We start from the raw sequence: 15,717 nt of genomic DNA on the forward strand, positions 1-15,717 counted from the left end.
TAAAAATATATCTATTTGATAGAGATCAGACAATTTTTCAGTTCTCAACTAAATAGAGGTAATTAAACTGGCAAGAACCCACTTTATCCAACTGGCCCTGACTGAGGCAGCAAAGAAGCAGGATTAAGCTCAGAAGACTCCTCCTAACCTCAGTGAACACCAAAGAAGCCATGTACTAAGGCTATTATAGGAAATCTTTTTGTTGGACCAAACATCCCAATCCTAATCACAGCCCAAATAGACTGCTGCATGGCCAGATTTAAGGCCAATATTTGGTCCTTAAATGGACAGATAACTTATCTTTAATAAAATGACCTTCATCTTTTAGCTAAAATAGCTGGAACCCAAAGGTTAAAAAACAAAACAAAATGGTGCTAGGATCTCTTGGGAGTTTTCCCAAATTTTCCTTCTTATTTTCTGCATTTTCATAGGTCAGTTGATGACTCAGTGGGCTTCAGTTGAGAATTTCTCCTCCTCGGTGTCAAGAACTTCCTGTGCCCCAGCTGCCTGCCCTGGAGAGGCAGGGGGGCAGGGTATTGGGTATGTCTACCTCTGCAGCTCTTGCCGTCCTCTTGCAGGGTTCCTGTCACACAGCTACACAGAGGCCCATCTATTCGGCTTGTGCAAATCTGCTCACACCCTCCATTGTCCTCACACCAGTCCAGCCCTAAAAAAGAGTAGTTGGTCAAATTCACTGCAGATAGTTCAACTCTTCAACTCCTATCTAAGGGCAAGACTTTTAAAGACAGGAGAGAAAAAAGAAAAGCCCAATGCCATTGTGAGTTTTTAAAAGTTAAGGAAAAGGTTTCATTATGGTAGTGGGCAGTCTTCTCAAACTGGCATCTTACCTCCTCAAGGATCCATCAGATTCATATCCCAGGTGAAATACAGGCAAGAGTCATCTCAAGCCTTCAAATCCCATTGCTTTAATCATTTATAGTACATTTTAGGAACATACATACTTTTTCTCCTGATAGGTCCCACTGAAATGATCTGTTCTTTGGGTTCTTTGGTGTAATCTGTGGCAATCCTGGAATTTTGTGGGCAATTCTGAAAGACAGAATACCAGAGGGAAAATTTGACACAATTAAGCTGATAACTTATTCTTCACCATGTTTCCATCTCGAAAGAGGCAGTGGTTCCGGCCTTGAGCACTGTCACTGCTCAAATTAATTAGAAGCAATGCCTTCTTGATCACTGAGCCCACTGGGACTCTAGGCTTTATGTTGAAGAGAATTAAATATATTCTTCCTACTAGAATTAGATTCAAAGAGATTCCCTTCCTGGAATGAGAATCGTTATATCTCATCAGACAGAAATATATTCAGTAGCTTGTATAAGCAGTTCTGACCATAATTCACATCTCGATTCTGCAAACATGGGGTAAAGGAGAAAGCTGGAATGTTAAAAGTTAGGGACCAGGGACCAGTGCAATAAAACCTTAGAGACATTAGCCATACGCAGTGGGGATGAACACCTGGCATGGAAGAGATGATTAGTTTGTAACCTCATGTCTGCAGCCAGGGCACGCGTCCTGTGTGGCTCTGAGAGAGCTGTAGGACAATCCCTGTCTAAAGAAAACCTGGATAAAGTATATCCTGAGTCCAGCAGTTTGCTTCTACAGTGGAGTGGAGCTTGGCCTCACTGTTCACTGGGATTCAGGTGGCCTGGCTCCTTGAGACTCTGGTGCGGTGCTTCTCAAATGGGCAGCTTTTGCCCCACCCTCCCACCCCCAAGGGACAACTGGCAATGTCGGGAGACATTTTTGGGTGCTGCCAACTGTGGGGAGGTGCTGCTGGAATCTAGTGGGCAGAGGCCAGGGATGCTGCTAAATGCCCGACAATGCACTCCATAGCCGCCACTACAGAGGATTATTCGATCTGGTCCAAAATCAGTTAGTGCCGAGGTTTGAGAAATCCTAATCCAGTGATACACCAATGACCGACTGACATTTCAGAGACAGAGAAGAGGAGTACATGGATATTACTCCACTTTATTTTCTCTCTTATTGTCCCACCAAGCATGACCGCGGCCCCTCAGCATCTGAGGATGATTCCAGTTCAGCCACTTCCAGGAGCTATGAGATGTAAAGAACTCTAAAGAGTCGCACGGATCCTGGCATTTGTGATCCCCGTGTTGGGAAAACTGGGGCAGCAAGAAATAAGGCTAAGCATTTCCTTTTTACACTCTAACTTACTATTTTACAGGAGTACTTTTCTGAATCGCAGAGTGACACTGCGCAGTGAAGATGAACTTCATCATAATCCCCAATGAACTTAAAGACTGTGACGTGAAAGCGACAGGTTAGGGAGACACCGTTCTCCTCAATCCCAATGGTGTTATCTTTAATGTTCTGACACCTGTTCAGGCAAAAAAAAAAAAAGGAATCTTTGAGTCACACTTTCATATAAAACCATTGTAAATGGTAAAAATGCCTTTGCCTTTGAAAGTAACCTCTGGACTGTGGGGGTTTGTCATTTATTATCACTCTTATATTTATATAGTTTTTACATAGTTTATATGTAAATATTTACATAGTGTCCTTAGAATGCATCAAACAGCACCTCCAATTAGTACCCTAACTGCAACTAAAAACAAAATGACTGCAGGGATGGCACTCAGTTTCCCTATGCTTCAGGTTCTCATTCTGCCCCCTCATAATGCTGTGTTTTACTGACATCAGTTTAACAAACACAAGATTACTTCAACCGTACTTTCCTCAGTTAATTATCAACTTTGGGAGGGGCTCCCGATTCAAACCCTGTTGGAAAATCGTTCCACATGTTGAAATAGGTGGGAGCTGGAAAAAAAGGGAGAACAGTCAAGGATGAGCTGAAGAGTTGTTTTGATGTGACTGCCTCTTCTCTCACCTCCCTCTCCTCCTTGTGGTATTGAGACAATAAGCGAGGACAGCTGCAGCCCTCCCTCAGGCACAGATATCCTGTCTCCAGTACTTAGTTTCCCAAATGTGTCATAGGCTCTCTTATGCCCCAGAGTCTTTTCACGTAATGATTCCCCGAACTGCAAGTCTCCCTGCACTCCTTCACATGCATGAATCCTGCTCTTTCTCCAATACCAGCCTATGGCTCCTCTTCTTTTATAAATATCCCCTAGTCCTGCCCTGAGGAGGCAGCAATAAGTGGGTTCTCCTTGATTTGCCAGCAGCACCCTGTTGAGCCCCTAGAGTGCAAGAATCAAGTTGTAATCCTCCCTGTGTCTCTCATACACTGCAGAGCACTAGTAAGTATTTAAAAACCTTTGCTGGATGACTGAGTTAGTGAATGAATGAATTGCACTACCACACTCAAGGATGGCTCACACTAGGAGCCAAGAAGTTCTTTAAAATGATAAAGATAAAAAAGGGCAACTCTTTTTCTTATGTTTCCTTCCCCTAGCCAACAGAATTAAATAGACTTAGTTAACAGGAAAACTAAAAATTGAAGTAATCCTTCAGCATTCCCACACCTATTAAGTTTTCTAATGAAGTCTTCAAGGCAATAGTCTCCTAAATGCTTTGAAACAAAAACTTGCTTGCTATACTGTTTCTTGTCACTATTACTCATTTGAATAAGCTAAGTTGGTTCAAAGATTCTAAAATGTTCACAGCTCTTGATCTTCACATAGACCTTCCCTCTTAACCAGACCGCCAACTCCCAGAGAGATGACTTGAGGTCGAAGTATTAGAAAATTATGGAGCAAAAGGGAGAAGCCTAGGGAAGCAAGGACAGGCTATCTGGACACCTGCCTTAGTGTGAGAAAACAAGCCAAGCTCTGGAATCGATTGTCCACTCTCGGAGGAAGAACTAACTGTCCTTTCCTCTATCTAGGCACATGAAGAGGAAAAAGAAGTGATCTGCTTGTCCCCAGGCTTCTGAGTCACTAATAGATGCTGGTGCCATCTCTGCCCTCCACACAGCTGGAGAGGAACAGATGATCACTCCAAATTCTGAACTGGACCCATTTTGCTGCTTTTTCATTCAGCACTGAGCATCAGTTTTCCTGCAAGTTCACTGGGAAAAAAACAATACCCACATCCCTCCAAGAAAGGTCAGAAGGACTCAGGAATTAAAATTCTCCCACATGACGAAATCACTTCACTTTGAAGGCCTTTATTCAGACTCTAGGGAAAGCTGAGATTTATGAACAGGCTCATTTGTTTGCTGTCCCTCTCAGTGTCAAGTCTATTAACTACTATTTAAAAAATGTTCAGTGCCACAGTGACCTTTCAAAGGAGGTACAGCCATATCACCTGGGTTTGCATTTGTATAGTGGCTTACATCTTAGCCCTTTCATTTTGGGAAGATAGAGGAGAAAAGGAAAACTGTGACATTAGCCCAAGCAACTAGGCCTGCAAGACACCAAGTAGTCAGTCACCAAATCCTTCCCTTTGCCTCTGAGGAAGCTAAAAACCAATTCAGAAAGTCAAATGCCTTAGTGAAATCTTTGCTGAAAATTCCACAATATGCCTCAGCAACCCATGCCAGCCAACACAAGCCAGGCCTGGCCGGTTCAGGAGTTAGTGTGTCGTGATACCTGGAAGGATCCTTCCTCTGCCCCTTTCTGTTGGGTGGCCTTCGTTAGCTGTGTACCTAACCTCTCTGAGCCTGTTTCATCTGCAAAATCTTGGCTATTTATTGTTTGCCCAGAACCACACCCTTCTTCTTTTGGGAAGCCATTCCTTTCCCTCCATCCCTAAAGCTAATTACAGTACCCATAGCAGTCCCTGACCCAGGACACACTACCCCGAAAGCTGGCCCCTTGGCATATTGAATACTTTAAGGTGACTGAGTTTGAGAAAATGTCAGAAGCAGGAAGGTCATTCTGACTTTCTCCCTGACCCTTTTCACCTGAAAGAGGTCATAAAACCTTCATGTGAGAGATGTCCACCCATAACCTGAAGAAGAGAGCATCCTTAATTCCAGAGACAAAGGGACTCAGACGAATATGAACAAACAGGCCTTGTCAAGTTTCCCCAGTTCACCAATCACCTCAAACTCTTTAACCTGTTATACTGGTCCATGATTGTCCACTCTTCATCAAACCTAGGATAAAACACTCAGGTTTAATCATTTCCTATAGGGTCATCCTATGAAGGCTCCTGGGTCACATAAAACTTATATTAAATAAATTTGGATGTTTTTCTTCTGTTAACCTGTCTTTGTTCTTTAATTTTCAGACCCAGCCAGGGACCCTAAGAGGGTTAAGGAGAACTTTGTTCTTCCCCGACAACACCAGGCAATTTAATGTCATATCCCTTCCAAACAAAGGAGAAGCAGGGAGCCAAGAATGTCTAATCACATTCCTTCACTGGGAGTCCCTGAATTAGGGTTAGAAGGAACGCTCACTCCTTGGTAGTTACAATGCTGTAAGAACACGAGTCCAGGTTTGCCAGTGTCTAATGAGGTCAGTGAGAGATAGAGAGACAGAGACAAAGGACAGAGCAAGTGGCAGAGAGTCTTGACAGCATCTGGCTCCTTGGATCCAATCATCCCTGAACCCACATCCACTCCTGTGATTTGGTTTTGTAACCATTAAACGCCTTGTTTTCTGCATAAGCCAGTGTGAATTGATCTCTACCACATCTAATAGAAAAAAACAATGATTGATACAGTCTTCTGCTTTAAGAATTATTACACTGGGGTGATGGAAATGTTCTAAAATTAGATTGTGGTGATGGTCGCATCCCTCTTCTAAATTTACTAAAAATCATTCAATTTTACACTTAAAGCAAGTACATTTTATTGCATATAAATTACGTATTGAATAAAGCTGTTAAAAATAATTATTATTACTTGACATAACTAGTTTTTTTAACAAATAAAGATAATTATCATTATTGTTGTTTGGTCTATAGTCTTTACTTTTACATTCATTCACTCATTCATTCATTCATTCATTCAATAAATTTTGTTTCATAACCACTATATTTCAGAAAACATACTAGGTGCTGGGCATATAGTGGTAAGTAAAAAGAAACTGTTTGATTTTATAGACTATTATTCTACTTCTTTTTAAATTTTAATAGATGTCCTAGTCACCAACCTTTAGTTATTCTCATTGCATTCTCTCATTTGTAGAGGATCCACATTTCTCTCAAATTGAAATTCAAAGTAGGCAGGGTAAAATCCCCTCTTTGATCACACAGAATATGTTTGTAGTTAATGCCACTTGTACTTGAGGATGGATCTGCCACTAAATTATTGTGTGACTTTAAGCAAGTTGCTTGCTCTCACTAAGCCTCAGCCTTTTCATCTATATAATGAGGCTTATAATATCTACCGTATAGGTTATTATGAGAATTTGATAGTTAATGGATGCAAAATGCTGGCCTTGTAGGTAGTCAACAAATATTAGTTCCCATTCTCTTCTCTAAAAAATGATGAAGATTAAGGCTCTGAGGTTGTCTTAAAAGAGGCTACCCACCCTTCTTCAATGATGAAATATCGGAGTTTATCATTGCTGTCACGGGAGGGGGTTGCATAACATTTGTTCAGCGTCAGGATCAAATGTGTGGCATCGGCTCCAACCACAAAGACCCCTACATACAGCACATCTCGAGTTGTCAGCACCACTTCACCCTGGCGGTAAGGATGTTTGTAGGAGGCATTTTTGTAGAGTGCCATCTTGGTGGTGAAACTGCCTTCTTGGGTCGGAACTGTCAGGTTAATGACACTAAAAGGGAAAAAATCATGAGGCAGAGAACCCCAAACAATTATGTTTATTCAATCACCTACCATTTTTCAAGCTGAAAATGTACAGGGAAGGCAAAGCAGATAGATAAGCAGATAGTGAAATCTAAGGCTGCACTGTCCAATAGGTTTCTACTAGCCACACATGGCAATTAAAATGAAATTAAATTAAAATTCAAGTTCTCAGCACCCTCAGCCACATTTCAAGTGCTCAATAGCCACATATAACTATTGTATTGGACAGTAGAGCTATAGAACATTTCCATCATTGCAGAGAGTTTTATTGAACAGTGCTAGTCTAAGGCATTTAAGTGCAGAAAATAATAATTACTTTTTCCCTAGTGCTTCAAAGATAAAAGCTAGCAATTCTGATGATGCTAAACTTCACTGTCAAGGAAAAGACAAAGCCATGCACACAACTCATGAAATTCTTTACCTGAGCATAGGCTTCACAACAGAGTCTAAGGAGATCTTAATGTCCAGCTCATAAGCACACGAAAATTCCACATTGATCGTCCGGTCCCTGGTGATGATGTTGCCAGTGTTGTTGGCACTTTCGATCCAGATGGTGTTTTTATACATGATATGAGTGCCATTGGACTGCAGAACAAACGGAGGTCAAAAATCATTAAATCTGGGAGTATGCGGCTCACATTTCAAACCCATGCCCTGAAAGTGAAGAAATGGCTTCATCCCATACATAACCCAGAGGCCAGTAGAAATCAGTATGGCGCTAACCTTGGCATTTACTTGAAAACAAACAAACACGTATTACAATAGACGTCAACAGCACCCTTCAGTCTGATAACCTTTGATGCCCACAGAGGGTGATTTCATGAATTCTAACAACAACCAGTTGTCTGTGGGAAACTCCAGTTGTCTGTGGGAATCTAAATAGGGTACAGCATGAAGTATTGCCATCATGGGGTAATGTTTAAGTCTTTTTTAATTCTTAATTCAAAATCTCTCCTCCACCAAATCTTTTACTAGACATGCCCACAAATGCCAAAATGAACAAATGGAAGTTTCACTTTCTTACCCCTTTCCCTCCCTGATTAAAGAATGAACATATTTATCAAATGAACACAGTTATCAAAAAAAAAAAAAAAAAAGACAGACAGCAGAAAGGAACAGAAAGAAGAGAAGCAAGAGGCTTTGCTAACCTATAAATTGGATAATCTGATACTAAAAGTTGGGACCTTGCTGTATTTCTCTTAAATTATGTCTGGGACACCCTATGCCCCGAAATAGTTGAACCCAGGTGTATTTACCTAGAAGAAGAACAGAAGCATGAGAGAAGTAACAAAAATTTGTCAATGTGTGGGGCAAAGGATGACAGCACACAGCGTAAACCAAGGAAAGAAACGCGTCACCTATCAAGCTCTTTCCATTCAATCAACTAGTTGGCACCAAATGACCATTCTCCTTGATGCCTGTCATTTCATATATGCCTTTTGCTCTTTCCCAAGGAGGATATTTCTAGGTGGACCACCCTGAAGGTGGCTTTAAGGACAATCAATGTGCAGACACCTGGAAGATCACTGTCTCTGCCAGGTGCTCTTTCCAGACCTGATTTCTCACCTGCACGATGTTTCCACAATTCCCTTTGGTGTTGTTGATCTGAAAGGAGATAAAATCTTCCCCCTCGATTCCGGTGCACTGTCTGTCATTGATCCTCACGCCCTCTCTCTCAAAGCCAAGCTGGAAGAGTTTGCACTTAGATATGGACACTTCCATTTGGGAAGCCTTGCAGGTCACCTCTGCATCAATAATGTCATGTGAGTCTGTGGGGAACAGTTATTACGAAAGGCAAGTCAGTGTGAGTTTGTCTTGCTGCAGGGGTCAGGATGAGGCATCCATTACAGTGTCCTTCACAAAAAGCTAATGATCTTTGCACAAAGGCTGTGGCATGTCTCACTAAGCTCTGATCAAAACAAACGAGTATAAGAATTCATTCAAAGCAATAACTGGGACACTGTAGAAATGCAAAGATGAAAGTATGAATGAAAGATAAAAATATGAATAAAGTATCTTTTGTCTTTTCTTCATAAACTAGGACTTTGCCCCCACTTTGGAGGTAGCTATTTTTCTGTAAGTTATATACCGCATCTGGTTCACTGTGGCTTGGCTAAAGAACATGCCCCAAGTGAGAGCAGCACTAGCCAGGCCACCCCAAAGTCCCAGCTGATTCCCAGGTGAGCAGTAGGAGCTCTTGTTTTATGACATGGTGATGCACCAATTGAGATTTTCTGTGAGTACATAAACACAGGCGAAAGAGCACTATAGAAACAGAGGGAAACATTTTTATCTGCTTAGGTGAAACTTGAACAGCAGCACATGTTGTCCCCTCCTATGGAGCCTTTTAGTCAATTAGGCTTTCACTCTCTAATGATGTTAAAATTAGCACATGCCTTCTGAGCTTCGTAGTTCAGGCAAGGGTGCTCGCGGAGCTGATGTCCCCTTTAGTGACATCACAGATGCACTCTTACTGTACGGGGGCTATGTTAGGAACAGAACCTGGAGTCCTAGTTGATTGCTGTTTGCTTCAAACATTTCAATTGTTTCTTCAGGGCCTACCGAAAGCTGAGGCCAGATAAAACTGGCTTTACATGAGTTGTAAAGCACCTGGCACTCATCCTGATTCTTTCATGTTTTTGTCAAACCACCTTTCTTCCCTATAAGTCTAAAACAACAGTTTAGCTCTCTCTGATGTTGAGTGTGGCCTCAGATGGAACCGGCTGATTCCATTCATATACAGATTTATGGTAGAAAAGGATGTAGCTCTGAGGAAATGAACATTAGCCTACTCTGAAGTGGTCAGATTGCTTCCTTGATCTGTTTAAATGCTCATTAAAGCTTCGTTATTTGGGTGTCTACCCTACTGTGTGGGGGCATATGGGCTCCAATCCTGGAGCTTTCCTATCCCATTGGGCCTATCTGGGTGGGGGTGGAGGGAAAGGGCAGGTGTCACTCACTGTTGCCATAGGGGGGTGGCTCGATGCAACCACATAGCTCTCCTCCATTGTCCAGCTCACAGGTTCGGTTGGGACAGTCCGCCCCCACACAGGGATCTTCAACCACTCCTGCTAAAAAGGAAAACAAACAGAAACACGCACAATTTGATTTTCACACAAACACCCAGTAGCATGTGGTTATACTCTTGGATTTGCTACTCTAATGGAATTGGTGATGATCAGATGGCAGCCACAAATTAACAGAGAGGACAACCTTCTAGAAAATAATGACAACAGCTAGTAATTGGGCCCTTGCTAATGGGCCCAACACTGTGCTTCATGCTTTAGTTGCATTATAACCTCCAACCCTCACAAATGCTCTGTGAGCTAAGTATTGTAACCCTGATTTCAAAACTGAAACTTGCCCAAGGTCACACACAAGTGAAGGTTCTGTGGTGAAGATGGAATGCACACACACTCTTAACTGCCAAGATACACCATGATTACTGTACGTGTACACCACACTACAAGTATGTGCATTGTATCTTTATAAAGAGCAGGGTCCAAATTATTTATCTCTCTATTCCCAAAACCCAGTCACCTCATAATAGGTGCTCAACAAATATTTGTCAAGAAAGACAATTTTAGGGCCAGTAAGGACCCAGATAGTTCCCTTACAGCAGGACTTCTTAGTCTTTTTGATTATTCATGGTCCATTTTCCCCAGGAACTTCTACTTAATTTTATAAAAATAGATAAACCAAAAACCTACACACAATTCACAAGCACTGACTTAGATTAATGGTGCTGTTTTGCTAAAAAGGGTAAAACTCTAAAGAAAATATAAATGTACATGAAGTGTCATTATCATTATATTATGAATAATATTTCTGTGGCAGATGAGGCCACAGACCACCTGCAAGATGTTGAACACCTTAGTTTGAGAACCACTGAGGGCATTTTCACTGAGACACTCACTTCTTCGTTTAAAGAATCTCTCCAATTCTTTAGGGTATGTGATGGTGAGAGCTAAAGAAACAACAACTGTTCAATCCCAGCATGAGCCAGTGTCAAGAGTTTAAAAATGAAACAGAGTGGCCAGATGGCTCAGTTGGTTAGAGTGTGAGCTCTCAACAAACAAGTTTGCTGGTTCAATTCCCACATGGAATGATGGGCTGCGACCCCTGCAACTAAAGATTGAAAACGGTAACTGGACTTAGAGCTGAGCTGTGCCCTCCACAACTAGATTGAAGGACTGCGACTTGGAGCTGCTGGGCCCTGGAGAAACACACTGTTCCCCAATACTGTTCCCCAATATTCCCCAATAAAAATTTTTTAAAAAATGAAACAAACAAAACGGAGCTGTCCCACAGCTCCACAGCTCTAGATGCCTCTCCTGACCCAGCTGCCATTCACTCTCCATTCCCTCCCTCTGCTAATTAACTAATTGTAATCTCTGCTAAGTAACTAATTGTAATAGCACTAATCGTAATAATTAATTGTAATAGGTGGGAATATAGGGATCACCCTATCTTTAATTCTTGGAAGGAAGACTGAATGAAAGCCATCAGCATCATTTAATCCCATTTAGTTTTAAAGGCTTCTTTTCATAAAGACACTTTCACTTGCTGAGTAGGCTCAGTAACTGACACAATGGTAAGCATACAGCAGTCCCTCCCTGAATATGATAGTAGATTAACACAATGTGAAAACAAGTCAAGAGCATAACAGAAAGAAGGTGCGGAGGCTACAGTCCACCAGAAGAAAAACACCTCACAAATACGGTGGTTCATCTGCCAGTTGGCAGATAAGATACGTCTTTATACAGATGGAGGTTTTGAGGTTAAAAACAAAAACTGATATTTTTTTTTAAATCCCAGACAATTTTTAAAGTTCAAAAGAGTTAATTTTAAAGTTATTTAAAGTATAGTTTATTGACACAACAGAGTAAAATATTAAAGTTATCAAACAAAGCATTTTTGTTGATTTCCAACAGAGACTAGTAATTTGCCTATTAATAGTATCTCAAATCACTGAATGCATATTTTAATTAACTATACTGTTTTTAGGTTCTGAATGAAATGCATTCCTGTATTTGGTCAGGTTTAGTCTGCAAATTTTCCAATGTGCATGCACAGTCTTAGAATGGGCCGGTTTTCATGGTGGTACCTACGTACACACACCAGGTTGGTGGTATGTGTCAAGGTACATGGAGTTCTGTTGGACACAGTATCATACCACATAAATGTGACAGTGACCATTTATGTATATGGTCACACATATATGTATATGACAAATTTACATATGTTATATACATATTTTTTCCATCTATTTGACTTACATAGTAAAAAAATGAACAAATAGAATAATGGATATAGACATCAAATAATTTTCTTAGTACAAAAAAATACAAGAATCTATAGATCTTTATTTTATCACTAATTTAATATAAACACACACACACACAAAGGTTGGACAATTAAGTTCGCGAAATTTTCACTGTGCACTTACATGGTAGAAAGTTCGCAAACTTAATTGTCCGACCTTCGTGTGTGTGTGTGTGTGTGTGTGTGTGTGTGTGTGTGTGTGTGTGTGTGGTGTGTTCCCTTTATAAATCCAAATCCAACCATAGCTTCCTTTCTACCCATGCAGATACAGTCAGCTCAGTTCCAACTCAACTTGCCACTTGCCACATGCTTACCTTTTCTGATTTGGGCTCCAACCCATGTTAAAGGAGCTGGTGTAGAGCTGAGTTTGGGATCTGAAATCAATAAGGAGTCCCATATTCTGTCCCTTGACCTCATAAGTCACTACACTGTTACTCATCTATCTCAGAGAACCTCATATTCCCAAATTGGTGTTTCAAATTCAATCACTGGACAGGAACTACAGGTGATTAAGGCTCCACTGAAAATTCTCCTCATCAAATCTCTGCCACAGCTCACAACTCTCAACTCTCCCACCCTGGAAGCAGATCTATGGGTAAAGATGGAGACCAGCCAGCCAAACTATACAAAGCAATGTGGCCAGCAACATGGTGCTTTTAACTTAGAAAAGAATCTTCAGAAATAAAATAATTCTCTTACAGCAATTCTCCTTCTCAATCCATTCAGTGCTGAGGATCCCAAAGGAGCGACAGGACTCTCCGTAGGCAGCCAGGGAGCCACACAGCTGGTACTTCTTGTGGTTGTAGCAGCCATCCAGGTAGCAGGACTCGTAGAAGGGGAGGGGGTCGAGCAGCCCATAGCAAGGCTGGAAGAAGCCCTTCATGTCCGTGAGCTTCAGGCAGTAGCCATCACCCTGCATCTTCTGGATGTGCACATTATCGCACATGGCTGCGTACTGTGAGAACTGCAGCTCATTGCAGCTGGGGGCAAGAAGTCTGGTCAGACTACGTGAAGCAAGAACAACCATCTGAGACCTCCGGTGGAAGGGAACACCACAGCCGTTACCTCTTTTGCTAACACCGAAGTTAGCACGGTATGCCGATCCCAGTACTAATTAGCCATGTGACCTTAGGAAAGTAGTTACGTAACTTCTATTATTAATATCACTGGGAGAAGTGAGGGTTAAAATAATGGATTGGTAGCCAAGTGTCAGGCAAAAGGTAGATATTGACATGATAGTCATTAACCTTTGATATAATGAACTGATATAATTGATATAATCACCACTAATAGGTTACTATATTTATTAATTATTATAATAATAATGGTGACAGTTACTACAATGGTAATGACAGTTGGTAGAATTAAAGATTTGGAAGGAAGTCCAGAAGCTTCTAAACCAGTTCCAGTTTAGCTATCAGAGACCAAAATAAAACCTTCATTAGAAAACTGATGTTGGACTGAAATCGTTTATAGAGGAAGAAAGAGGAAGAAAGGAAGGGAAAGGAAGCTCAAACAGAATCATAATTTCTTAGGGGGAACTGAACCTTGCATATGTTTGAAAGCCCCAGAATAGCTTAAATGTCCACAGTTGTCATTTTCCTAACTGTGGGCCCAATAAGTGACATTTTAGAGAAAGCATCAAGTTAGGAATTCTAGCATCTAATTCTGGCTCTTATAGGGCCTCCTCATACAAGGCATTCTACTCTAGCCTCCATTTCACCCAAAAATGGAAGAGAGTGGACTAGATATTGCCCAAAGTGCTTTGCAGTTCTGGGTCCCATAATTCACAAGACTGTCTAATTTATGATACATTATTCAGTTTTCACCTGTAGAAGGGTCAAAGGGGGTTTGAAGTTTCACTTCCACATCTGGGTATTTAGCTGATGTTTGACATGTTTAAGCACAAAGGGATCAAGCCATTGTACAAGTGAAAAACAAACAAACAAACCAGGAACAGGAAGTGTATCTATAGATTTAGAAAGGTATGCCATAATTTAGCAGCCCAGAGGGGTTCTAAATTAGCTATCTTTTAAATAACTTGTATAGCTCATTCTATCTCAGTTGACCAGAGAGGGACCTGATAATAATCTTGGTAACTTCTGTATTTATAAAGGCTTTCCTGACTTCCACAAATTTCTACCTGTACAACCACAAATAAACCTCTGGTAAGAGTCATGGACTCACAATTAGAACCAGCACCGGGGTCGGGGGCGGGGGGACAGGGATAGCTCTTCTTCTCCTGAGTCAGCTCTGAATGCCACCCCAGTAGGGATGCCCAGGTCCCAGTTGGGTAGTTGGTCAAGGCTTTAGAGTTCTAAGCCTGGGCAGACTCTGTTGCTTAGCCAAGGGCTGGATGACATGAAAATTTAGAGTCATACCATCTAAGCCCAGTTTCTTCCTCTGCCATTCAAGCAATTACTGAGGCCTCTGTATTATGACAACTCCATAGACCTTTGGCTCAGCTCTTTGCAGGATAGGAAAATGATGCTATGGAAAGTGCATTCCTTGTGAACACCTGTTGTGGATGTGGGAGGATTTGGTCCACTGAGTCTAGAGGCTAGAACTCTCACCTCTTCTGCATGCCGTTGGTTTTCCAACTCTGGGCCAGCACCACACTGCTTACCACTGGTTTTCCTCGCAAGGTCACATAATCATCAGTTAAGTCCCCATTGAAGTTGCCACAGAGGCCACACACTTTGTTCTGCAGCCTCTCACTGATGCTGATTTTTATGACATTGAAACCATTGTAGTATATCTGGATGTCGGGGCTGGTGTCAATCACCAGGAACCCCTCACTGCTGTAGATTTTGGTTGCCAACCCGGTTATAAATGGAACATTCACTTGTGTGCCATTCACCTATTCAAGAAAAAAAAAAGTAAATGACTCTTAGGGCAGAGGTTAGCAAACATTTACTGTAAAGGGCCAGAGTAAATCTCTTACAATCTTTATTGCTATCCATCTCTTTCCTCATGGCAGGAAAGCAGCCCACAGACAATATGTCACTAAATGAGTGAGGCTGTGTTCCAATAAAGCTTTATTTACAAAACAGGCAGCAAGTAGATTTGGCTAAATCCCATAGTTTGCTGGTCCCTACCCTAGAGTTCAAGTACACTCACTCATCTTACAGTTCACAGTTCCCCCCAAAGAAGCAAAATATGGAGGCAGAGTGATAAGAAAACATTAGAAAAATATAACGCACCACAAATGGCTGAATTTTTGTATAAAACTTTCCCCAGCATAAACCAATTACTGAAAATGAAATCCAATCCTGTGCTAAAGTGAGTCTAACACAGTTAAAATGAATCTGAGGATCATTACAATGTTTATTGTTTTCTTGCTTATAATGCTCAAACAGAAGGTCCACCCCAGAGGTCCTACAGGCACAGTATTTTCAGCACTTATCATTTTTCCTGCTTTAGAACAGTTTTTTTTCTTAGCCCTTAGGACAGGACATAACATGCTTTTCTTATACTTACAAAATAAATTGTATTTCCCCACCCACCCATACAGGTTATTAGTAACTTTTATTTCTTAAAAAAAATCAGAAGGCTTCAAAAAAATAGGATTCTTTGTTATTTTGGTAGCTTGGTGTCTTTTATTCAGCCATGATGTCAGTTTTGCTGTCGTAGGTAGTCATTTTCACTAGCTCCTGGTTTCTGGACCAACACAGTTGTGTCTATGTGG

General features: G+C 41.3%; 1 protein-coding gene across 1 annotated transcript in view; it reads right to left on the bottom strand.

The window, feature by feature from the left end:
- The window catches only part of TECTA (tectorin alpha), an 87,232-nt gene that overhangs the window by 768 nt on the left and 70,747 nt on the right, over positions 1–15,717 (bottom strand). Inside the window, exons 15-23 of the mRNA XM_033097891.1 lie at positions 14,603–14,889; positions 12,729–13,009; positions 9,665–9,775; positions 8,271–8,473; positions 7,126–7,289; positions 6,424–6,672; positions 2,198–2,360; positions 963–1,050; positions 551–667 (exon numbers count right to left, since the gene is read on the bottom strand). Of these exons, the coding sequence (XP_032953782.1) occupies positions 551–667; positions 963–1,050; positions 2,198–2,360; positions 6,424–6,672; positions 7,126–7,289; positions 8,271–8,473; positions 9,665–9,775; positions 12,729–13,009; positions 14,603–14,889 (1,663 nt within the window). The remainder of the gene's footprint in view (positions 1–550; positions 668–962; positions 1,051–2,197; positions 2,361–6,423; positions 6,673–7,125; positions 7,290–8,270; positions 8,474–9,664; positions 9,776–12,728; positions 13,010–14,602; positions 14,890–15,717) is intronic.

The sequence above is a fragment of the Rhinolophus ferrumequinum genome, chromosome 25, assembly GCF_004115265.2.
Source record: "Rhinolophus ferrumequinum isolate MPI-CBG mRhiFer1 chromosome 25, mRhiFer1_v1.p, whole genome shotgun sequence".
NCBI classification, from domain to species: Eukaryota; Metazoa; Chordata; class Mammalia; order Chiroptera; family Rhinolophidae; genus Rhinolophus; species Rhinolophus ferrumequinum.